Below are 26625 nucleotides of genomic sequence, written 5' to 3'. Positions count from 1 at the left end.
CCATATTTAATGCACACACAATATTGCTGGCGTTGTCCGATGCCACAAATCCACAGGAGAGTCCAATTGGGGTAAGCCATTCCGCGATGATCTTCCTCAGTTGCCGTAAGAGGTTTTCAGCTGTGTGCGTATTCTGGAAAGCGGTGATACAAAGCGTAGCCTGCCTAGGAAAGAGTTGGCGTTTGCGAGATGCTGCTACTGGTGCCGCCGCTGCTGTTCTTGCGGCGGGAGTCCATACATCTACCCAGTGGGCTGTCACAGTCATATAGTCCTGACCCTGCCCTGCTCCACTTGTCCACATGTCCGTGGTTAAGTGGACATTGGGTACAACTGCATTTTTTAGGACACTGGTGAGTCTTTTTCTGACGTCCGTGTACATTCTCGGTATCGCCTGCCTAGAGAAGTGGAACCTAGATGGTATTTGGTAACGGGGGCACACTGCCTCAATAAATTGTCTAGTTCCCTGTGAACTAACGGCGATACCGGACGCACGTCTAACACCAACATAGTTGTCAAGGCCTCAGTTATCCGCTTTGCAGTAGGATGACTGCTGTGATATTTCATCTTCCTCGCAAAGGACTGTTGAACAGTCAATTGCTTACTGGAAGTAGTACAAGTGGGCTTACGACTTCCCCTCTGGGATGACCATCAACTCCCAGCGGCAACAACAGCAGCGCCAGCAGCAGTAGGCGTTACACGCAAGGATGCATCGGAGGAATCCCAGGCAGGAGAGGACTCGTCAGAATTGCCAGTGACATGGCCTGCAGGACTATTGGCATTCCTGGGGAAGGAGGAAATTGACACTGAGGGAGTTGGTGGGGTGGTTTGCGTGAGCTTGGTTACAAGAGGAAGGGATTTACTGGTCAGTGGACTGCTTCCGCTGTCACCCAAAGTTTTTGAACTTGTCACTGACTTATTATGAATGCGCTGCAGGTGACGTATAAGGGAGGATGTTCCGAGGTGGTTAACGTCCTTACCCCTACTTATTACAGCTTGACAAAGGGAACACACGGCTTGACACCTGTTGTCCGCATTTCTGGTGAAATACCTCCACACCGAAGAGCTGATTTTTTTGGTATTTTCACCTGGCATGTCAACGGCCATATTCCTCCCACGGACAACAGGTGTCTCCCCGGGTGCCTGACTTAAACAAACCACCTCACCATCAGAATCCTCCAGGTCAATTTCCTCCCCAGCGCCAGCAACACCCATATCCTCCTCATCCTGGTGTACTTCAACACTGACATCTTCAATCTGACTATCAGGAACTGGACTGCGGGTGCTCCTTCCAGCACTTGCAGGGGGCGTGCAAATGGTGGAAGGCGCATGCTCTTCACGTCCAGTGTTGGGAAGGTCAGGCATCGCAACCGACACAATTGGACTCTCCTTGTGGATTTGGGATTTCGAAGAATGCACAGTTCTTTGCTGTGCTGCTTTTGCCAGCTTGAGTCTTTTCATTTTTCTAGCGAGAGGCTGAGTGCTTCCATCCTCATGTGAAGCTGAACCACTAGCCATGAACATAGGCCAGGGCCTCAGCCGTTCCCTGCCACTCCGTGTGGTAAATGGCATATTGGCAAGTTTACGCTTCTCCTCCGACAATTTTATTTTAGGTTTTGGAGTCCTTTTTTTACTGATATTTGGTGTTTTGGATTTGACATGCTCTGTACTATGACATTGGGCATCGGCCTTGGCAGACGACGTTGCTGGCATTTCATCGTCTCGGCCATGACTAGTGGCAGCAGCTTCAGCACGAGGTGGAAGTGGATCTTGATCTTTCCCTAATTTTGGAACCTCAACATTTTTGTTCTCCATATTTTAATAGGCACAACTAAAAGGCACCTCAGGTAAACAATGGAGATGGATACTAGTATACAATTATGGACTGCCTGCCGACTGCAGACACAGAGGTAGCCACAGCCGTGAACTACCGTACTGTACTGTGTCTGCAGCTAATATAGACTGGTTGATAAAGAGAAGATGTCTATGTAACTATGTATGTATAAAGAAGACTGAAAAAAATCCACGGTTAGGTGGTATACAATTATGGACGGACTGCCTGCCGAGTGCAGACACAGAGGTAGCCACAGCCGTGAACTACCGTACTGTACTGTGTCTGCAGCTAATATAGACTGGTTGATAAAGAGAAGATGTCTATGTAACTATGTATGTATAAAGAAGAATGAAAAAAAACCACGGTTAGGTGGTATACAATTATGGACGGACTGCCTGCCGAGTGCAGACACAGAGGTAGCCACAGCCGTGAACTACCGTACTGTACTGTGTCTGCAGCTAATATAGACTGGTTGATAAAGAGAAGATGTCTATGTAACTATGTATGTATAAAGAAGAATGAAAAAAATCCACGGTTAGGTGGTATTACAATTATGGACGGACTGCCTGCCGAGTGCAGAGACACAGAGGTAGCCACAGCCGTGAACTACCGTACTGTGTCTGCTGCGACTGGATGATAAATGATATAAAAAATATATATATATCACTACTGCAGCCGGACAGGTATATATTATATATTATATAATGACGGACCTGCTGGACACTGTCTGTCAGCAGAATGAGTTTTATTTTTATAGAATAAAAAAAAAAAAACACACAAGTGAAGTCACACGACGAGTGTTTAACTTTTTCAGGCAATCACAATATAAGTATACTACTAACTATACTGGTGGTCAGTGTGGTCAGGTCACTGGTCAGTCACACTGGCAGTGGCACTCCTGCAGCAAAAGTGTGCACTGTTTAATTTTAATATAATATGTACTCCTGGCTCCTGCTATAACCTATAACTGGCACTGCAGTAGTGCTCCCCAGTCTCCCCCACAATTATAAGCTGTGTGAGCTGAGCAGTCAGACAGATATATAATATATATAGATGATGCAGCACACTGGCCTGAGCCTGAGCAGTGCACACAGATATGGTATGTGACTGACTGAGTCACTGTGTGTATCGCTTTTTTCAGGCAGAGAACGGATATATTAAATAAACTGCACTGTGTGTCTGGTGGTCACTCACTATATAATATATTATGTACTCCTGGCTCCTGCTATAACCTATAACTGGCACTGCAGTAGTGCTCCCCAGTCTCCCCCACAATTATAAGCTGTGTGAGCTGAGCAGTCAGACAGATATATATAATATTATATATAGATAATAGATGATGCAGCACACTGGCCTGAGCCTGAGCAGTGCACACAGATATGGTATGTGACTGACTGAGTCACTGTGTGTATCGCTTTTTTCAGGCAGAGAACGGATATATTAAATAAACTGCACTGTGTGTCTGGTGGTCACTCACTATATAATATATTATGTACTCCTGGCTCCTGCTATAACCTATAACTGGCACTGCAGTAGTGCTCCCCAGTCTCCCCCACAATTATAAGCTGTGTGAGCTGAGCAGTCAGACAGATATATATAATATTATATATAGATAATAGATGATGCAGCACACTGGCCTGAGCCTGAGCAGTGCACACAGATATGGTATGTGACTGAGTCACTGTGTGCTGTGTATCGCTTTTTTCAGGCAGAGAACGGATTATAAAGTAAACTGCACTGTCCTCACTAGTAAACTCTCTCCACTCAGTCTCTACACTTCTACAGTAACAGTACTCCTCCTAGTCAGCTCCAGTAAATCTCTCTCAGTCTCTTATAATCTAAATGGAGAGGACGCCAGCCACGTCCTCTCCCTATCAATCTCAATGCACGTGTGAAAATGGCGGCGACGCGCGGCTCCTTATATAGAATCCGAGTCTCGCGATAGAATCCGAGCCTCGCGAGAATCCGACAGCGTCATGATGACGTTCGGGCGCGCTCGGGTTAACCGAGCAAGGCGGGAAGATCCGAGTCGCTCGGACCCGTGAAAAAAAACATGAAGTTCTGGCGGGTTCGGATTCAGAGAAACCGAACCCGCTCATCTCTATATGGAATAGGTGTGGTGGATACTCATTCGTATGGAATCTATAGCTATATAATGAGTCTCTCCACACTGGCAAAAGTAATTATAGCGCGCCAGTGGTTCTCATGCAATCCGTCTGAAATAGTTAAGTGGAGGGCATTGGTTAATGAAACAATTAGGCACTAGAGGTTTATGTTTGCATCCAGGAATGCTATGGATAAATTTAACGATAAATGGGGTAGATGGAGACACTCAAGGCTTGGAAAACCAGATGAGTAAAATATGGATAAATAACTGCATGACGTGATCTCTACGTTAGAGAAGAGCAGGAGGGGGATGAGAGGGGGTGAGTTTTTTTTTTTTTTTTGTGTGTGTGTTGTTATCGGGGTAGTGTTAGTTTGTATGTAAAATACACTGAAATGTTTATAAGAAGCATACCGGTACTGATTAAGTAAAGAAAAGCTCAATGGAAAAAGATGCACAGATCAGAAGAGAATATGCAATAATGATCACTCCTTTTGCACATAGTAAAGATTGCACTTTAATTTATAATAATGAGAAGAAGGGGGAGGGAAGGGTAAGAGGGGAAAAGAAAGGGAGGGGAAGGGAAGGGGAAAGGATGGTTAAGGGGGGGAAATTACGTAAAATAAAGGAGAAAACAAGGATATACAAATTAATTATTGAAAAATTAACACAGAATCACAATATATGCAATACTTGGATGGTATAGAATAATGCATAAGATCACTAGAGAGAGTACAATTGCCTAGGATAGGTATGTACTGTATGTAGAAAAATTGGGAAAGTTACATTTGTACACAGGGAGGTAGGGGGATAAGGTAGTAAGGTAAAGGTAGATGTTAGAGGAACTGCTATTCTCTTTCATTAGTGTATATGGTAACTGATCAGTGAAAAGCAGCAAGAAACCAATAGTATGTAAAGTAGTTAAGCATAATAGAAGGGAACAATTGCCCAGGTTGTTATTAAATGAAGTATATATTCAGTGTATAGTATGAATGAATATAAGGTGTATGAAGTGTAACTACAGGTTGAGTATCCCATATCCAAATATTCCGAAATACGGAATATTCCGAAATACGGACTTTTTTGAGTGAGTGTGAGATAGTGAAACCTTTGTTTTTTGATGGCTCAATGTACACAAACTTTGTTTAATACACAAAGTTATTAATAATATTGTATTAAATGACCTTCAGGCTGTGTATATAAGGTGTATATGAAACATAAATGAATTGTGTGAATGTAGACACACTTTGTTTAATGCACAAAGTTATAAAAAATATTGTATTAAATGACCTTCAGGCTGTGTGTATAAGGTGTATATGAAACATAAATGCATTCTGTGCTTAGATTTAGGTCCCATCACCATGATATCTCATTATGGTATCTAATTATTCCAAAATAAGGAAAAATCCGATATCCAAAATACCTCTGGTCCCAAGTATTTTGGATAAGGGATACTCAACCTGTATAAGGGTGTTTTTTTATTCTTTTTTTGTCTATTATATGTATTGCAAATTGAAAATTAATAAATAAAACTCAATAAAAAAAAGGATATAGGTCCACTTATTCATATAGGGAACACTATAGCAAAAGTTATTTCCTTATACTGTAAATAGGTAGACAGTACTTCAGTAAGAAAAAGACAATGTATAAGTTCACTTATTCAGTCTAATAATTGGCAGCTCCTTGCAAACAATTGGCAGAAAATCATGGACGATTTTTAATATTGAGGCCAACTGCACACAAATTCTCCTTGTTTTTTTATATACTCACAGGCCAGGGTTGTAAGGTATGCAGTCCTCTTTACTCACTTTTGAGGTAAGCTGGTTAGTGGATTTCAGCTAAAGTGGTCTTACAGCTTCTTGCAGATTAATAGCAAGCCTTTAAATGTACAATGGCGCTGTGTCCTGCCAATAAAGTTGTCACATCTGAGGGTTGGGTTTGGCTTGGACAAGCGTCTGTGATCGGAGCCATGGCCGAACTGGCCATCTGGCACTTCTGGCACATGCCAGAAGGGCCGATGGGCAGGTGGGCAGAACCGGTCATTAAAAGAGCCGGGAAGGCTGCGCGCAGCGCAGCCTCCGGCTCTCTGCTTCTATGGTCTCCGTCGCCATGATAATGGGGGCGTGCCATGAGTCTACGCCCCCATGACTCATGGCATGCCCCCATACATTGTGCGGCGTGCCCCCTGTGACGTATGAGTGCTCCCCCGTGATGCGCGAGCATGCACAAATGCCAGGGCCGAATTAAGGCCCCAGTCCGTCGCTGATCAGAGCTGACTCAGAGGGAATGTGAATACAGTGAGGAGGCTTTAACCAAGCTTTGTGCATGGAACTTGGAACTGGCATGTATTGAAGATATATACTTAGAAGATTTGCTGGTGTTTTAGTGATGATAAACATGAGTAACAACTTTATTAAACATTTGTATCACTGCTCGTTCTGAATAATCAGTTAACTGGAACCGGATTGGTGACGAGAATGCTACTGAAATGTTGGCCGGAATGGAACAAGAGTGGTGACTGGAATGGAGCCGGCATGTTGACTGGTATGCTGGCCAGAATGGAAAAGGAAAGGTGACCGGACTGGAACCGTAATGTTGGCCGAACTGGAATTGGGACTGGACTGGAACCGGAATAGTGACATGAATGGAACCAGAATGCTGGCCGGAATGCAATTGGAATGGACTGGAGTGCTGACCAAGCTGGATCGGGAATCCTTATCAGGCTTCAGATGAATTTGGTGCCTTGGAAAAATCCCTCTTACAGAAAATTAATAAAAACATGAGAGAGTTGAGGGAAAGAAAACAAAAGAAATTTAAAAGGGATACAGCTGCAGTAATTCCAGATGATCCAATACCTGAACCTCCATTTGTAGAGGTGACAGGAGGTAATAGTACTTCTCATGGAAATAATAGTAAAAAAGCTAAACCCAATTATATGAGAAACTCTAGAAGCATAAGACTAGGAAATCTCCTATGTGGAGAGGAAACACTAGTTTCCAGCCTATTAATAGAGAGGAGTTCTCGTATCCCCAAGGAGGAGAAATTTTAATAGGTCCAATAGGAATCATTGGAGAGAACAAGATCCTCAAATGGAAGGTCATTCTAGGCAGATAGTAAGATGGAAAAATGAAGATCTCTCCGAGAAAGGAGCTAGAAAGTTCTATAAATCACCTAGATTTGATGCCACAAACATATTTCTACTGAAAAGTGGAAGAAATTATGCAAATTCTTCTTTTTTAGAGTTGGGCCCCAGTACCCCAATAAAAAGAAGGTAGATCCCTCAATTAAAAATAAGAAGAAGACAATAAGAGGGACTAGGGCAGGTGTAAATAGAAAAATAAAAAATAGGATTAAGAAAAATACCATGAGAAAGGAACCTGCCCCTAATTCAGTAATTGATACTTCTATAGTGGGGAAGATCTTTAATCTTTCAGATAGATCACTTAATGTTCATGAGACAAAAGTTTTACAAAAGGGGCTAAAGTTTGCCCCTTCTAATAAGCCCAACTCTTTTGATATTTTTTGGGATGTACAGAAATGTATTCGTAAACTTACCATTAAACGTTTTTTTCAAAATAAGGAAATGGTTGATGCCTCAGTTGCAAACACCATGGAAATTTGTTGTTTTAAACCCGCCTCTATGTTTGGATGTTTTTAACAAGGTGGTTTGTGATGAAATTCAGAAGGTCATCCAAAAGGTCCCTAGGAAGGACAAACCTAATCTTACAAGGAAAGAGTTTGAAGCGGTCCGTTCCCTTAAAGAAGATAAGGACCTGGTTATTAAACCAGCAGATAAGGGTGGAGGGGTGGTCCTTATGAAAAAAGAGGTATAAATGCAGGAAGTGTATAGACAACTAAATGATGTAGTGATGTATCAGAAATTGAAAACAGATCCAACGGTACGAATTGCTAAGGTACTTTGTGATCCGAGTACAAAAGCCTTAGAGAATAAGGTCATCACGAAAAGTGAATTTGAATTCCTGAATATAGCAAATCCATCTATTCCTGTAGTGTATGTTCTCCCAAAAATTCATAAGGACCCCCTCCACCCTCCTGGAAGGCCTATAGTATCTGGCTGTAACAGCCTAACAAGTAATCTTTCGGCCATAATTGACTACCATCTGCAACCCTTAGTATAAACAACTAGATCTTTCTTTAAAGATACAGGTGATTTCCTAATGAAACTGAGACTACCATTGGGAGATAGGCGACTTTTTGTGTACAGCAGATGTCTGTACACTATATCCAATTATAGATTTGGAAAAAGGATTAACTGCAGTCTCCCATTTTTTAACTATCAGTAATCTCAGTGAGGTGAAGAAGGACTTCATTCTTGAGGGGATAAAATTTATTTTGTTAAATAATAATTTTTATTTTGATGGCATGTTTTACTTACAGCGCATTGGCACTGCCATGGGCACTAGGTTTGCCCCCAGTTATACCAACTTGTTTATGGTGTACTGGGACGACTCCCAAATTTGGACAACTGGTGGTCTGGTGGCGAACCTGGTGTCCTGGCAGCGCTACATTGACAACGTGTTTTTCGTTAGGAGGGGAGATGAGGATTCTCTAAGGATATTTTGTAATGGACTTAATCATAATGATATGTCCATTAAGCTCATGTTTACTACCAGTCAGAGGGAAGTGGCATATTTGGACCTAAATATTTATATTGCAAACGAACAAGTCAATTCAAAAACTTATAGAAAAGATACAGCTTCGAACAGCTTTATAGACAGAACAAGTCAACATCATGCAAACTGGCTGGATGGGATTCCATTCAGTTAGTCTGTAAGAGTTAAAATAAACTGTTCAGATATGGAGATATGCAATCAACAACTTGATGAACTTTCCAATCGTTTCTCTAAAAAAGGCTATAAATCCAGCATCTTGAATACAGCAAGAGATAAGGTTAATAATATAGACAGGGAAAATCTTTTGGCAGTTAAAAAGAGAACCACAACCTCTGATGATAAATATAAGTGGGCTTTATCAGTCAATATAACAGGTCCTTCAAAGGCATTGAACGTGTGTTCAAGGAAAATTGGAACATCCTTAAACAGGATTCAATAATAGAAGCTTTATTGCCTGAGTGGCCTGTTTTTATCTACAGGAAGGCCCCGTCCTTGAAAAACCAACTTGTAAAGAGCAGTTTGGATAATGAATTAAGAGAAAGTACTGTATAAGAACGAAGGGCTTTCGCCATTGCGGTTATTGCCTAATGTGTAGAATGGTGAAATCTCCTATTAGGAAGTTCACCGAGTTTACAGTAAATGGCCACATACACCCAATAAAAGAGTTTATAATATGTCATACAAATAACATTATTTATGTGTTGGAATGTGTATGCGGCCTATGTTATGTCGGTAAAACAGGAAGATGTACAAAAATAAGATGGGCGGAACATATTTACAATATTCGTAAAGGTTTAGAGACGCAAAGTGTATCATCTCACTTTAAGAAAATACACCACTCAAATGAATGTTTTTTAAGTAACTTTTGGGGCATTTAGGCACTAGTTCCTAAGTGGAAATCAAGAGATATCGAGAGGAGATTATCTCAGGCAGAAATTAGGTGGATTCCTCATTTGGATACCCTTGGTCCCAAGGGACTAAATGTTGAGTTTGAAATAAGTGTTTTCTGCCATGAGGTTATCTTTAGTCCTGTACTCCATAGTAAATATAAACGCATGAAGCCCCTACTGATATTCCATACTTATGGTATATTAAACTTGTATGGAATTATATATTCTATTTCTGCTTGTTTTTTTATGGTAATTGAAGCTTTTTGTTTGTTTTACATGCAATATTATCCTGGAGAATTGTTATTAACTGACTCCATTTATGATATGGGACGCTTTTTATTGGATTTCATTCTATCTGGGCATCTATTATCTTTGGAGAAACTTATCCCGAGTGTGAAACGCAAATACTGACTCTTCCGGGTTTTGGAACGCATGTGGGGGGTCTTTCCGAGTTGATCGCTTGCTGGCAATTTTTGCAGTGCAGTGATCAGGTGAAAAAACAGCATTTCTGCACATGCCTATGCTCCGCAATGCGCACGCGCAACGTACGGGTACAAAGCTCTTTGTGGTTGTGCTCAGGTTCTAGCAAAGTTTTCCTTCGCACTGGCGGCCGGAAGAAGGTTGACAGGAAGGGGGCGTTACTGGGTGTCAATTGACCGTTTTCAGGGAGTATTTGCAAAATCGCAGGCGTGGCTGGGCGTTCGCTAGGCGGGTGTATGACGTCAAATCCAGACACGAATAGGCTGAAGTGATCGCAAGCGCTGAGTAGGTTCAGAGCTACTCTGAAACTGCACAAACTGTTTTTGCAGAGCTCGGCTGCACATGCATTTGCACTTTTACTAAGCTAAAATACACTCCCCAGTGGGCAGCGGCATAGCGTTTGCACGGCTGCTAAAACTAGCTAGCGAGCGATCAACTCGGAATGACTCCCATTGTCTCTCTCTCCCTGACACACTCTCTCCCTCTCTGACACTGTCTCTTTCCCTGACACTGTCTCTCTTCCTCTCTCTCTCTCTCTCTCTCTCTCTCTCTCTCTCTCCCTCCCTCCCTGACACAGTCTCTCACCGACTCCCTGTCTCTACCTCTTTCTCTCCCTGAAACTCTCTCCCTGCGTTTTTTCAGACACATTTGCATTTTTGCAAACACTCCCTGAAAAAGGTCAGTTGACACCCAGAAACGCCCCCTTCCTGTCAATCTTCTTGCGGCCGTCAGTGCGACTGAAAACTTTGCTAGAACCTGTGCAAAACAACAAAGGCCTTTGTACCTGTATGCCGCGCGTGCGCATTGCGGTGCATACACATGGGCAGAAAAGCTGTTTTTTAGCCTGATCACAGCGCTGCGAACAACGGCAGGTAGCGATCAACTCGGAATGACCCCCAGTGTCAGAGAGAGTCAGGAAGAAAGTAAGGGAGGGACAGTGTCAGAAAGAGAGAGAGGCACAAGAGAGGGTTTCAGGGAGAGAGAGAGAGGGAGAAGGAGCGAGCAGGGGAGACACTACCTGACTACAGCACAGGACTGGGGGGGGTGTAGCACAGATGAACAGACAGGGGCATGGATGGACAGACAGAGCGCCATATAGGGCATGGACGAACAGACAGGGGCATAGACAGACGGATGGACAGGGGGAGGCATAGACGGACAGATGAATGGATGAACAGAGCACCATATGGGGGCATAGATGGATAGACGGATGGGGGGTGTAGACGGATGGACAGAGCACCATATGGGGGCATAGATGGATAGACGGATGGGGGGTGTAGACGGATGGACAGAGCACCATATGGGGGCATAGATGGATAGACGGATGGGGGGTGTAGACGGACGGACAGAGCACCATATGGGTCATAGAAGGAAATGGGGGGCATAAACGGATGGACAGAGCACCGTATAGGGGCACAGATGGATAGATGGAAAAGGTGGGCATAGATGGACAGATGAACAGACGGACGGGGGGGGGGGCTGGCATAGATGGATAGATGGACGGTGGGGGAGCATAAATGGACACAGTACTATATGGGGGCATAGATGGATAGATGGACATGGGGGACATAGACAGACAAAGAACCATATGTGGGCATAGATGGATGATAGGCCGGGCATAGACGGACAGTGTGTGTGTGTGGGGGGGGTTATAGATAGATGGACATGGGGTGGCATAGACAGAACACCGGAGCATAGACAGACAGACGGGACGGATGGTAGGGGAAAGGGGGGCTCACTAACAGTTATTCTGTGGGGCACTGTCTAAACACGATCTGTCTGTCAGCTGTGCAGTGCTGTAGCTACTGCAGATACTATATGCTTCTAGGTTCTCTCAAGCGGCGCCGGTCACACATTGAGGGTAGCTCTGCACCCTGCCTCCCACCCTCCCTTCCAGGAAGTAATCTGCTGATTCCCGAATTTGATGCGCGGCTTGTGCATCCGTAATATACAAAAATAAAATAAAATCCAGGACATATACAGGAAACAAGACAAAAAAAACTGATTTTAAAAACAGTAACAGTTCATACCTAAGTGGTATAGTAGAAGGTCCACACTCTCAGCTGACGTATGAATTGTTACTGTTTTTAAAATCATTTTTTTTTTTGTCTTGTTTCCTGTATATGTCCTGGATTTTATTTTATTTTTGTATATTATGGATGCACAAGCCAATGCTGCTATAACATCTAATGGACTTTGCATACCTTTTTTATTGATTCCGTTGTGCTTACCCCATTTGTATGGGGCGATTTTTTTTATAAAAATAACCTTTTCATGTGGACATATCGTGATTCATATTCTTTTTGATGCCCTCTCTGGAACTTTCACACATGGGAAAAATCGGTGCTAATAATTAACACGGTTGACCATCGAAAGAAACCCAGATGCGTCTGAATATAACCTTTATTGCCGTGAGTAGGGTACGCCTTACATTCAACTTATAAAGCATAAAAGATACCTTTATGTGCTTCAACTATTCCTTTTTTGTGTGAGTGAGGTACGCTTACTTTCCTGGTGAAGAGGGTTCATCACCTAAATCTATGGTTTCTGACACAGAGGTGGATAAAAAGATACCTTTATAGGCTTTTTCCTTTCGTTTGGAAAGTGAGTTGGGGTACGCCTCATCGGTGGATGAATATTGTCCTTGCTGTGTTAATGCCTATAGCATTGAGAGAGACTTATTTATTATTGAAACATTACTACACACATATATATATATACCATTCTCTTTCCATGTTAACATCAATCTGAGGGGAGAGAAATTCTTCAGAAAAAGGAAGAAGGTCATCCACATTGTGATTTGAAGTTCCATCATTTCCACACACCCCAGGGACGTGTTGCTGAGTATATATATACATATATATTTTTTGGGGTGTTTATTATAAGCGTCTGTTATTCTGGCTCCTGGTAAGTATTCCCCTGTGTTACGTACACCAGTGCTAACAGGAGTATACCGGTGTATGAACAGAGAGGGAAGCGAAGCAAACGAACTCACAGACAGTATAACATAACATACACAGGAGGTGATGGAATAACTAATAAACACAAAGTGAACGGAGAAGCCCAAAGGCTCAGGAATTGGGTGTCTCCCTAGTGTCAGGAATGCTCAGATGGAATAGAGCGGACAATGAAGCGATGTGTAGTGATTTAACATGTGGAGCACCTGAAATGATGTTGCTAAGAGCAACAGAAAAAACCCCAAAGGGTTACCAACGGGTGTGGGAATAAACTCCTTGGTCAGAGATAGAAATATAGACACAAGGAGAGTATCCACAATCCTAACCCCCACTTGCAGGGCACAGGTTCAGCTTACTGCCACTAAACTGACACCTGGACGCCCTGCACAGTGAGGGAGGATTAAGCAAGCAGGTCTGAGAGTACAGCCGCAAACCTGCTGGGTTCACAGAATAGCAAAAGAACCCCAGCAGGTCAAACAACTGACTCCAGTCTTACTGCTAGGTCCGGATTGGCAGAATGAAGTACCGAATCCCAAGGCCTATTCGCAGTAAGCAACAAGTAAATACAAAGTCACACAGTACTAGCTAACTCTCTGGAACTGACTAACAAACAAAGATTCAGCAGCATTTGCCTAGCCTGAGAGGATGGTTTATATAGCAGGTGCTGTCCACGCCCCACTCAGACCTCACAGACTGTGAGCACAAAACCAGCGCCGGATTCCCTGCCGTGCACAGAGCCTGTAACCACTACACATTAAAAACCCGGACCGGAGTATCAGCTGCGCTCAGGTTACTTCGCTAACACTTGCCTCCTGGTTGCCATGGTGACGTGGCAGCACAGAGCAGGAGATCCTAACAGTACCCCCCCTCTGACGAGGGGTCAAAGAACCCCTACCACCGGGTTTATCGGGGAACTGCGAGAAGAAAGAGCGTATCAGTCTGGGGGCATGAAGATCACAACTGCGCACCCACGACCGCTCCTCAGGGCCATACCCCTTCCAGTGCACCAAAAATGACAGCCGACCCCGAACCATCTTGGAGTCAAGAACCCTTTCAACCACAAACTCCCTCTGACCCCGTATCAGAAGAGGAGAAGGTCTTCCACTGGAAGAAGGATTACTAACCGCCAGTTTTAAAAGGGAACAATGAAATGTTTTATTGATACCAAATGAACGGGGCAGATCTAACTGAAATGCCATCGGATTGATAACCCTGGTGATCTTATAAGGGCCGATGAACCGGGGGCCAAACTTATGAGATGGCTGTCTCAACTTCAAATTCTTGGTGGACAACCAGACGAAGTCTCCTAATTTGAAGCTGCAGGGTCTTCTCCGCTTATCAAAAACCCTTTTGGTCACTAATGACACAGACACAAGGGCTTTCTTCACTTTCCTCCAAATACCCCTAAGGACCGAAACAACAGAGGAACCACCAGACGTGGAATCCAGGGGGTCAAAAGAATTGGCCTTAGGATGATGCCCATACACACAAAGGAAGGGAGAGATCCCTGTAGCAGAGTGAGCCGCGTTGTTATAGGCAAACTCCGCCATGGACAGATGAGCAACCCAGTCAGTATGACACTTGGAGACATAACACCTGAGGAACTGCTCCAAGGACTGGTTCACCCTCTCAGTCTGCCCATTAGACTGTGGATGGTAGCCTGACGACAAGCTCACAGAAATCTGGAGATCAGAACAAAATGCCCTCCAGAATTTGGCCACAAACTGGGATCCACGGTCAGAGACCACATCAAGTGGCAACCCGTGGAGGCGCACAACATGCTGCATAAATAACTCAGACAGGCGTCTGGCCGATGGCAACCCAACCAGTGGAACGAAATGCGCCATCTTCGAAAACCTGTCAACGACAACCCAAATGGCTGTCATCCCAGAGGATTTGGGCAAGTCCACCACAAAATCCATGGAAATGTGGGTCCATGGCTTAGACGGAATAGAGAGTGGATGTAATGGGCCAACAGGAACCCCTCTAGGAGTTTTATTTCGGGCACAAACGTCACATGCCCGAACCCACTGATCCACATCCCTAGCCACCGAGGGCCACCACACCGCCCTAGACAGCAACTCCCGATTTCTGGCAATACCCGGATGCCCTGCCGACCTCTTGGCATGGAATTCCAGGAACACTCGCTGTCTTAACCTAGGAGGCACAAACAAGAGACCTACCGGAAGGTCTGTAGGAGCCTGCTCCTGTGCTCTAAGGACTAATGACAAGAGGTCCTGGGTAATGCCCACTTTAATACATGATGGGGACACAATGGGCAATGGCTCCTCGGTGGTCTCTTGAACTGGAGCAAAACTCCGCGAGAGCGCATCAGCCTTGATGTTTTTTGACCCAGGGCGATATGTTATCAAAAAATTAAAGCGAGCTAAAAACAAAGCCCATCGTGCCTGCCTGGCATTGAGCCGCTTCGCTGACTCTAAATATGCCAGATTCTTATGGTCGGTGAGAATTGAGACCACAAACTTAGCCCCCTCAAGCCAATGTCTCCACTCCCCGAGTGCATCCTTTATAGCCAACAATTCCCGGTTACCCACATCATAATTCATCTCGGCAGACGAAAATTTACGGGAAAAGTAAGCACAGGGATGAAGGCGATTATCAGACACCCCCATCTGAGAGAGCACTGCCCCAATACCTATCTCAGAGGCATCCACTTCTACCACAAAAGGACGCTCTGGATCTGGGTGTCGCAGCACCTTGGCCGAGACAAATGCCCTTTTGAGACGGGCAAAGGCCGCTTTGGCCTCACAAGACCAGTGAGCAACATCCGCTCCTTTCTTAGTGAGTGCCACCAAGGGGGCCACTATAGACGAAAATCCAGCGATAAACCGTCTATAAAAATTCGCAAAGCCCAGAAAACGCTGAAGCGCCTTCAAACTAGTGGGCTGCACCCAATCTAGGACTGCCTGTACCTTAGAACCCTCCATTTGGAAACCTTCTGAGGAGATAATATACCCTAGAAATGCGATTTGCTGGACTTCAAACTCGCACTTCTCCAGCTTCGCCTCAAGCTGGTGGTCTCTGAGTTTCTGGAGGACTAAGCGTACATGCTTCCGATGTTCCTCCAGGGAATGAGAGAAGATTAGGATGTCATCTAGATAAACAACTAAGAATCTATCCAAATATTCCCTGAGCACATCGTTCATGAATTCCTGGAAGACTGCCGGGGCATTAGAGAGCCCAAAAGGCATCACCAAATATTCATAATGCCCTGAGTGGGTATTAAAGGCAGTCTTCCATTCATCCCCCTCTCTTATTCGGATTAGATTGTAAGCACCGCGTAGGTCAATCTTAGAAAAAATGGTGGCAGTACGAAGCTGATCAAACAAAACCGAAATGAGAGGCAGTGGGTACGAGTTTTTAATCGTGATACGGTTCAATTCCCTGAAGTCAATGCAGGGTCGCAACGAACTGTCCTTTTTACCCACGAAAAAGAACCCCGACCCAACTGGGGACTGTGAGGGTCTGATAAATCCCTTAGCCAAGTTCTCCTGAATGTACTCTGCCATAGCCTGAGTCTCAGGACGTGACAGGGAGTACAACCTGCTCTTGGGAAGCTTAGCATCCGGCAACAAATCAATGGCACAGTCATAGGGGCGATGGGGAGGTAGTACCTCCGCAACTTTTTTGGAGAACACATCCGAAAAATCTGCATAACATCCTGGCAATCCTGGCAAACTTAGCTGCGAGAGCCTGACTGGAAGGCTCAAGCAACTCCTGAAACAATCACTACCCCAACTAAGAATCTCCCCAGAGACCCAGTCAAATTGAGGGTTATGGGCCCTTAACCAGGGTAACCCCAAAACCAATGGGGCAAAAGAACAGACAGTCACATAAAAAGACAATTTTTCAGAGTGTATGGCTCCAATAAACAAAGGAATTTGGCTGGTGCAGGAGGTAATTTTACCCTGGGACAATGGTTCCCCGTTTAACCCACAGATCTCAATCTCTGATGCCAAAGGTACTGAGGGAACAGAGTGTTCCAGGGCGAATTGACGGTCCATGAAAACCCCATCGGCCCCACTGTCAACAAAGGCCTCAGTCTTGACAGTTTGACCGAGGATCTCCAAAGTCACCGGAATGAGAAAAGTCTTTTTAGGAAATTCTGACTTCTGGCCTGACAGGATATTTCCCATCACCCTCAGGCCCTGAAGTTTTCCGGTTTTTCTGGGCATGATACTACAACATGACCTTTATTTCCACAGTACAAACACAAACCCTGCTGTCTCCTCCGCGTCTTCTCACGCGAGGAGAGGCGGGTAGCCCCAATCTGCATAGGCTCTTCGGAATATTCCTCAGAGTCTGAGGTTCCCTTGGGAAAAAAGGAAACTGCGGTCTCCCTTTCAAGCCTACGCTCTCTCAGCCGTCTATCCACCCGGATGGATAACTGCATGAGCTGATCTAAGTTATCAGGCGAGGGATATTGTACCAGTTGGTCCTTTATCTGGTCAGAAAGGCCCCTTCGGTACTGGTTTATCAGGGCTGGGTCATTCCACTGGGTATCATGAGCCAACCTCCGAAAATCCGTACTATAAACCTCAGCTGGCCGTCGCCCTTGCTTAAGAACAGTAATCTGAGCCTCGGCTGAAGCCATCTTGTCAGGGTCATCATACAAAATGCCCAGTGCCGTAAAAAAAGCATCAACACTTTTAAGCGACGGACAGTCAGGCTGTAACCCATATGCCCAGACCTGTGGGTCTCCTTGTAGCAAGGAAATCACCATGCCCACCCGCTGAATCTCCGACCCAGAAGACTGGGGCCTAAGCCTGAAATATAGCTTACAGCTCTCCTTAAAACAAAAGAACTGCGAGCGATCTCCAGAAAAACAATCCGGGAGATTTACTTTCGGCTCCTTAACCCCTGAACTTGCCGCTGCTGCTGCGGGAGCTCCGCTAGCGGCCTGCGGGGTGTTCATTTTAATGGACATCTCATTAAATTGTCGAGTCAGGACCTGCACCTGATCGACCACCTGTTGCAAAGTATTTTGAGGGGTATGCTCCATATTCCCATAAATTTCAACAGGAGTAGGGCTGCTAAATATGTTACGCACCCCAGTGCTAACAGGAGTATACCGATATATGAACAGAGAGGGAAGCAAAGCAAACAAACTCACAGACAGTATAACATAACATACACAGGAGGTGATGGAATAACTAATAAACACAAAGTGAACGGAGAAGCCCAAAGGCTCAGGAATTGGGTGTCTCCCTAGTGTCAGGAATGCTCAGATGGAATAGAGCGGACAATGAAGCGATGTGTAGTGATTTAACATGTGGAGCACCTGAAATGATGTTGCTAAGAGCAACAGAAAAAACCCCAAAGGGTTACCAACGGGTGTGGGAATAAACTCCTTGGTCAGAGATAGAAATATAGACACAAGGAGAGTATCCACAATCCTAACCCCCACTTGCAGGGCACAGGTTCAGCTTACTGCCACTAAACTGACACCTGGACGCCCTGCACAGTGAGGGAGGATTAAGCAAGCAGGTCTGAGAGTACAGCCGCAAACCTGCTTGGTTCACAGAATAGCAAAAGAACCCCAGCAGGTCAAACAACTGACTCCAGTCTTACTGCTAGGTCCGGATTGGCAGAATGAAGTACCGAATCCCAAGGCCTATTCGCAGTAAGCAACAAGTAAATACAAAGTCACACAGTACTAGCTAACTCTCTGGAACTGACTAACAAACAAAGATTCAGCAGCATTTGCCTAGCCTAAAAGGATGGTTTATATAGCAGGTGCTGTCCACGCCCCACTCAAACCTCACAGACTGTGAGCACAAAACCAGCGCCGGATTCCCTGCCGTGCACAGAGCCTGTAACCACTACACATTAAAAACCCGGACCGGAGTATCAGCTGCGCTCAGGTTACTTCGCTAACACTTGCCTCCCGGTTGCCATGGCGACATGGCAGCACAGAGCAGGAGATCCTAACACCCTGCTCCTCTTCTGCTGGTACTGGGTTGCACGCAGGGCTCTCTGCTGCCACTGCGCTGCTGTCTTCCTTCCCCTATCTCACACTGCCCCCTTGTGCCCAACAACCCACTGGACAGCCAGCAGCACAACTGATGGGTGTCAGCACTGCCGGTGGTGAGGGTGACAAATAGCGGCGGCTGCGGCTGGATGGACCCGCGCCATGGGCGCTGCAAGACCAGCTTAGTAAAACATAATAAAACAGATTCAATGGGAGCGTGCCGCCCTCCAGTGGCCGGCGCCCATAGGCAGCTGCCTAAAGCTGCCTAATGGTGGCGCCGGCCCTGCTGATGAAGGACTTTATGTCTGAAACGCGTTAAGTGTGGCTCCTGTTTTTTGTGCTGTGGACTCAAGGACCTTTACATCTCTCTGGCGAGGCAATATCATCCTGAATGGAATCATAGCCTTGAAACCATCCACCTAAGAGTTACAGTATCTGTGGATTTAGGATCCCCCTGGGTTATATACGCTGTATTGTCCTATGGAGATATATGAGATATGCTGTTCTTATTCTGTTATTTTGTGAGTGCATTTTGTAGCATTAAATTTTTTCTTTTTTATTTCTGTTACACTATGGTCTGTGTTTTTTAGTGTCTCTCACTTTCCTCTATTGATTGTGAGGAAGAGAGACACATATTTTACAGGTCCATCAATATAGAAAATAAAGCCTGTTTTTTTAAAGAGAAGTTTCCTGAACAGGAATATTCATCCATTCACCATTTGCATCTATTGAGGACTTTGTGCTTCTATCTATGGTGATTAATCTCATCTATCTTATTCATTTGTTAACAATATGATTGAAATATGCTATGTAGTGTGATACCTGGGATGTGCTCAGGTTAGTGGACAAAACCTTTTTTCCATTTTGGATCGGGAATGATGACACTGGAGAGTCCTGAGAGATGCAGATGTAAATGTAGATTTACTTGTAACTTGAGAATCACCAGACTAGAACTGAATCAAAGCAAATTCACTAGAATGTGGGAGCTCATCACAGAGCTGTACTTCCTGAGAAGAGACTGTTGTACTGGCTATTTCATGTCAGCAGGAAATTCCCTTTATAGCATAGAGTGTTCAGCAATTGGATGGTATGATCAGCTGGTGAAAGGAGCTCCTGGATTGGACAGTGGAGGACCCACTGATAAAGTCAAAGATGGAAGCGCCCAGGTCCAGTTTTGGAGGGAACTCTGAACTAGGCCCAAACACCAGATAGCAAACATCATGGAGGACAATGCTGAGACAGCGAGCAGTGGCAGCAATCGCTGTGCAGCGCTATTCACAGACACAGCGGCAGCTTCTGGGAACATCATGTGGACACAATGAACAGAGAGATCTGATGCTGTACACAGGATCCCGCTGCATACTCACACAGAAGAATTCCTTCTAAGGTGGCTTAGTCAGGAGTAACACAGACTGCAGTTTGTATGCTGAAGGCAAGCAGGTCAGGATGTACTTGAATCTGGTGTGCTGGTTAAAACCCAGCATGGAGGATAAACTGAACTGCGGGAAAGATGGCAGAGGTAAGTCACAGAACATGAGAAATTCAGTCAGGTTTGTGACAAAAGTGCTAGAAACAGTGCTTGATAATGCATTTCTCTGCTTGTATATGTATTGGCGGCTTCTTAAGATCCATCATAGTGCCTCAAGGTGATTGACAGTAGCGGCCATTGGTGGGGGGAGTGTTAACGTGGCGATTCACAGTCATAGTCTGGACAACACATTTTTAGTGTAAAATGTTACAGTTTTAAAATGTATGCTTAATGGGTTTTAGCTGTTTTATGCAATAAAAATAATTGAATTTTACTTAGCGCTCCCTATATGTAGTAGGGGGGGGGGGGGGATTCTCTCCACACATATTTTTGGTCTGTAGGTTATTTAGAGATTCACAATTTCCTCTAATTGGAAGCTGCTCTCTAGCTTGGAATAGATATACACTACCATTGCCCAACTAACCAGCGCCTTTAGTTTTTTTCTGGGTGACTTCCACATACAGGGGGATATTCAATTTGCCCCAAAGAGACATCGGGAGTAAAAACCCCAGATGTTTCTTTGTGTGCTGCGGTCGGGCTATTTAAATAGCTTGGCTGGTAACAAGTGCATTTACACCCGTAAACACACAGGTTCAGTGAAACCTGTGTGTTTTCAGGTGAAATGACCCCGTTTTCTGATAAAAACGGAGCTGTTATTGGGGATTTTGCTTTGCCTGCCAGAGGCAAGTGAAACAAATTCCCTGATAAGCCGCGGCACATGCCGGCTTAGCGGGGCTAAATAGATAGCCCCCGGCGGTGATATATTACACCTGACTTGCTGTCGGGGTAATTGAATATCGTTGACGGTATGCAATATTCCAGTTGAAGTAGTAACATGAATGAAGGAAAATGGTATCCAGAAAGAGGGAATATCCTAGAATGATTGCAAAAGGGAAAACCTAGAATATTTGCGCGTCTCACCTTCGCGAATGGTCTGGTAGATACCCATATGCACATGTTATGGCTAAGTTCCCTATTAATTGAGCATATCCATTATCTCAAGATTGAGTGTCAATACTAAAAAAAACGTTCATTTTTAAATTCTGCATACCTGAAATACCTTAAATTTGATCAAAAATCCTTGGCAACTAAACATTTTTTTTTTTTGGGGGGGGGGTGGCTGTCTTATATGGGATCCGGTCTCTAGGTCGACAGTAACTAGGTCGACAGTGTCTAGGTCGACCACTATTGGTCGACAGTAACTAGGTCGACAGGGTCTCTAGGTCGACATGGTGTAGGTCGATAGGTCAAAAGGTCGACTTTTTTCACAATTTTTTTCTTTTTTTGAACCTTTTCATACTTAACGATCCACGTGGACTACGATTGAATCGGTAACCTGTGCCGAGCGAAGCGAGGCACCTTGCCCGAAGCATGGTGAGCGAATACGGTGCACTAATTGGGGTTCCTGGTCACTCTACAAAGAAAATTACACCATTTTTTTTTTTAAAAACTCATGTCGGCCTTTTGACCTGTCGAACTAGACTATGTCGACCTAAAGACCCTGTCGACCTAGTTACTGTCGACCAATAGTGGTCGACCTAGACACTGTCGAACTAGTTACTATCTACCTTCCATACACTGGCGTGCGCAGCACATTTTATTAGGGGGTGCACCGTCGGAGGGGTGTGTCTAGCACCGCCTTTTGGGCATGTCTTGCACCATCTATTGATAGTCAACGCATATAAAATATCCACCTTTGTACCAATCCTAATAATGCAGATACATTGTCAGATGTTGTAGTGTGCATCATACAAACACCCCTGATGGCACTCACTGCAATTACAGTGCTCCTCCTCAGCGTGGTCTGGCTCCCCCTCTCTTTCCCCTGCAAGCTGCAGCAGCTTACTTACAAGTCAGTCACTCACTGACACTGACAGTCGCAGACTAGTACTGCTGCTGCTGGAAAAAACGAGTGACGTGTCAATGCTGCTGCCGACCGCCTGCCAGTATTGAATTTGTCTTCCTAAGAGGAACGCTGGCTGCATGCTGCTCCACATCAGTGGCTGGCGTTGGCATAGCATAGAAGGAGAGATGTGGGCGTGTGACGGGTGGGCGTGTGAGCAGCATGACGTCATCACGTCACATCACGCTGTTTTTATATATTGAGGTGGAGCCGGGAATTTGAAAGCCGGTGGCAGTGGCACCTGTGATTAACCCAGGTGTCCGGTCAGTAATGCAGTCCTGACAGGATGCAGCGCAGAGGGGACAATAATCAACCTGCTCGGCGATCGCTGCATTAGGCATTTGAGATCAGGGTGCCAGACATTAGGGGGTGCCTGTGCGCACCAGGCACCCCCCTGCGCACATTTATGCTTCCATACCACACCCGTGTTATATAATCAAATCAAGGGGCAGTCAATACTATGGAAAATACATTGAGTAAACAAAGCAGACTTTTCAATAACTGTCTATAAGTAAAAGAAGTGAATATTAGCTGGTAAATAATCACAGAAATGTGTGTGACAAATGGTGTGTGATGTTGGTTGTGTGAATTTGTTGGGAAACAATGAAAATAAAGTTGCACAGATGAAAAAAAAATTAAAAAAGAGACACGGTTAATATACAGTAGCACAATGTACCACATGTAAAAGCGGTGGGATTAGCGGGATTATTCTTCTGGACAGAACTAAACAAAGAATAGACAAGTACTGGTGGAATTTGATGGCAAAAGGGATACAGTTTAGAAGATTGTCCATATAGACAAAATATTCAAATGGTCACAAACATGGCATGCAGTTATGCTTCGGTGCATACCTGAGTTGGATTACCTTGGCTGGTGGCGGATTGCAGAGGGGGGCTATTGCCATCAGGCAAGTCAACCCAACTCGTCAAAGCACCAAGGCATAATATCGGGAACAGGAGGCCGAACCTATTCCACACAGTAAGTGTCTAAAGCTTTGCCACAAGCTAATTACACTGTTTTCTTTTTCATTAACATTACCTCAATTTTCACAATTACAAATATCCGCCTAAGGTCCATTTTTGGTTATATGAATATTCTGACTCTTTGAACAATTGTTCATACACAAACCTCTTTTGCCATTATATTCCACCAGCACCAGTCTATGGGGGTCATTCTGACCCGTTCGCTCGCTGCTGTTTGTCGCAGCTGAGCGAACGGGTCTCTACTGCATATGCGCCAGCGCCGTAGTGCGCCGGCGCATGCCAGATGTCCGTAGGCCATTGTAGGGATGCGATCGCCTCTGCCTGATTGACAGGCAGAGGCGGTCGCTGGGCAGGAGGGGGCAGAACGGCGGCGTCTGGACGCCATTTTGTTGGAGTGGTCCGTCCAACGTAGGCGTGGCCGGACCAAATGGGGGGCAGGCCACAGCAGCTGCGTGACATCACACGCAGCCGCTGCGGGCCGGGGAGCGATAAGTAGCTCCCAGCCAGCACGCTAAAGCTGCGCTGGCCGGGAGCTACTCTTGAAGTGAAAGGCATCGCTGCTGTGCAATGCCTTTGCACTTCTGCAGGGGGCGACACTGACATGCGGGGCGGACTAGCACAGCTACGATCAACTCGGAATGACCCCCTATATTCTTTGTAGTTTTGTCCAATATGTTCAATTATTAATAACATTGTGCCTGATACAGATGTGGTTATTCTAGCGATTGCTGTTGCTATCTTATGCCGTACGCAACTGCGAGTATATGCTAATATAGGCAGAGGCTAACCTGAGCATAGGGATGCCCACTGCTGTCTCTTCATTTCGGTCCAACGTGTATTATTTCTGAAACATCGGTACCATCATTGCAAATCGGGTCATGTTGCAAAGTCTTAGTGCCTCTGTAGATGCGCAGGCTTAGCTACTCTTCTGGGATGAAGAGGGCTCTCCAGTAGCAAGTGAAATCACAACTGCTAGTTTATGCATGCCCAGAAAATGCCATCTGGACGGCCATGATACGCCTACATTTGGCAGACCACTCACCATTACCACCCCCAAATGCTGTCTTCTTGTCACTCACTTTGTTACAAATCCCTCATTGCAAGCTCCATCGCAAATCTCTCGCTGCGCATGCACGCTACAGCTCAGATGCTTGTGCAGTAAGAAAACTTTTACCAATTTGTGTGCAATAGCCGATTTGCGACTGTACCTGAATCATGCCAGTTGAGAGCTCTATCCCTTGTTTATTTAACCAGATGAGCAGTCACAAACTATTGGGTCAACCATAGCTACAATTGGGTGCTGGATGCCATTTTTGAAATTAATTTAGGTTCAAACCTAATAGAAATAGCTGGGTAAAGTAAGCTGCAGTCAGCCACGGTGTGCCATAATGAGTTGATTTTGCATTCAGGAAAAGAAGACTTTTATTTTAATATCCACTTAATATAAAAGCGAACTTGTCAATCTCGTCTTGATATCCCACTCTCCCCTCCCAGTCTTCCCACTTGGTATAGATTGGATGAATACATGAGATTGTTATATATTTCCTGCATCTGTCCATAATGAGTGCTTATGGATATTTGACAGTATCTTACTTTCTTTTACAGAGGTTTTCAAATGATGATGGAAGGTTTTGCCACCTGTAAGGCATCATGGAATGACATAGAAGACATCACATATATATATTCCCTTAATATGACTGAACATTCGGGTATGTGCTGGTTTGTTAATTTCGTATCACTACTTCTATACACTGTGTAGAACTAAAATCCCAGATGATCGTCTGCAAAATATTCTTATTTATTTACTTAAACCCCAAAGTACATCCCTATAATAGGTTACACAAGAATAATATGTGTAACATGTAAAGTTGGCAAATAAATTGTGACGGTTGAGCTTGACTTGGTAATCACTACTGAGAGCAACTGGTCTGGTTCATTTTGATTCAAGATAATGGGCCTAATTCAGACCTGATCATAGATCCTGAATGCACAACTACAATCAATAACTCTGACATGCAGGGGACGGTATCCGGACTCCAGGTCGACAGCAAAAAGGTCGACACGCCTTAGGTCGACGCCAATTGGTCGACATACCTTAGGTCGACATGGACAAAAGGTCGACATGGACAAAAGGTCGACAGGAACAAGGTCGACATGGAAAAAAGGTCGACATGACCTTTTCACGATTTTTTTCTTTTTTGGAACCTTTTCATACTTAACGATCCATGTGGACTACGATTGGAACGGTAAAGTGTGCCGAGCGAAGCGGTAGCGGAGCGAAGGCACCATGCCCGAAGCATGGCGAGCGAAGCGAGCCATGCGAGGGGACGCGGTGCACTAATTGGGGTTCCCGGTCACTCTACGAAGAAAACGACACAAAAAAACCACATAAAAAACTCATGTCGACCTTTTTCCATGTCGACCTTGTTCCTGTCGACCTTTTGTCCATGTCTACCTTTTGTCCATGTCGACCTAAGGTGTGTCGACCAATTGGTGTCGACCTAAGGTGTGTCGACCTTTTTGCTGTCGACCCTCAGTCCCAGACCCGCAGGGGAAGCCCCGCACAGGGCAAGTCTGCCTCATATGCTGGATCCAGCCCCTCCCCTCTCCGCAGACATGCAAAAGCATTGCACGTCAGCGATGCTTTCGCATCTGTCGAGTAACAACCTGCCTGCTCAGCCTACCCACCTGCTTGTGATGTCACGGTCACACCTGTGTTGTCCAGACAGCACCCCAACAACACCGTCGCAAAACTGCCAACACGTCGCCTCCATCGGTGATCGCACACATGAGATCCTGTCACATCTCATTGAGTGCGCACGCGCAGTGTGGCTTCTATACGTGCGCACACTTCACCGGGCATCAGACTGCGAACGGTGCCGCAGCAGCGTTCCAGTCTGAATTAGGCCCTAAATGTCTCTAATCTAGTGAAATTATCTATTTTCTTAAAATATAAGAATCCATGTATCCCCACCACTCACACTGTGACACTGTGATTGCATAAAATGTTCCTGGATCTTGAGTCTTTTATCCCCAGATGTGGTTGCTGAGTTATGGAAAGAGGATGACTTCTTCGGGAGTCAATATCTGATTGGAGTTAACCCTACACTACTCAGACAATGCACCAAAATCCCTGAGAACTTCCCAGTAGGTGACAGTATGGTGGCTGCATCTCTTGGGACCACCACCAGTCTTCATAAAGAACTAGAGGTAGGGCGATAGAAGACATGGATTAACCAACGTTTGTCTATTTTTTTAAAGTAATGTAATGATCATGAAACATTCTACTTCTCTATATTAACACATAGCTAAATCAAAAACAT

General features: G+C 44.9%; 1 protein-coding gene across 1 annotated transcript in view; it reads left to right on the top strand.

Annotated features, from left to right (window-relative positions):
- Window positions 1-26625, top strand: part of LOC134990348 (arachidonate 12-lipoxygenase, 12R-type-like) — a 120112-nt gene that overhangs the window by 50686 nt on the left and 42801 nt on the right. The window contains exons 7-9 of the mRNA XM_063950679.1: window positions 7516-7762; window positions 8553-8718; window positions 26340-26512. Of these exons, the coding sequence (XP_063806749.1) occupies window positions 7516-7762; window positions 8553-8718; window positions 26340-26512 (586 nt within the window). The remainder of the gene's footprint in view (window positions 1-7515; window positions 7763-8552; window positions 8719-26339; window positions 26513-26625) is intronic.

This window comes from Pseudophryne corroboree, chromosome 2, assembly GCF_028390025.1.
Source record: "Pseudophryne corroboree isolate aPseCor3 chromosome 2, aPseCor3.hap2, whole genome shotgun sequence".
Classification (NCBI taxonomy): domain Eukaryota; kingdom Metazoa; phylum Chordata; class Amphibia; order Anura; family Myobatrachidae; genus Pseudophryne; species Pseudophryne corroboree.
This window is presented reverse-complemented; position numbering and strand designations above follow the sequence as displayed.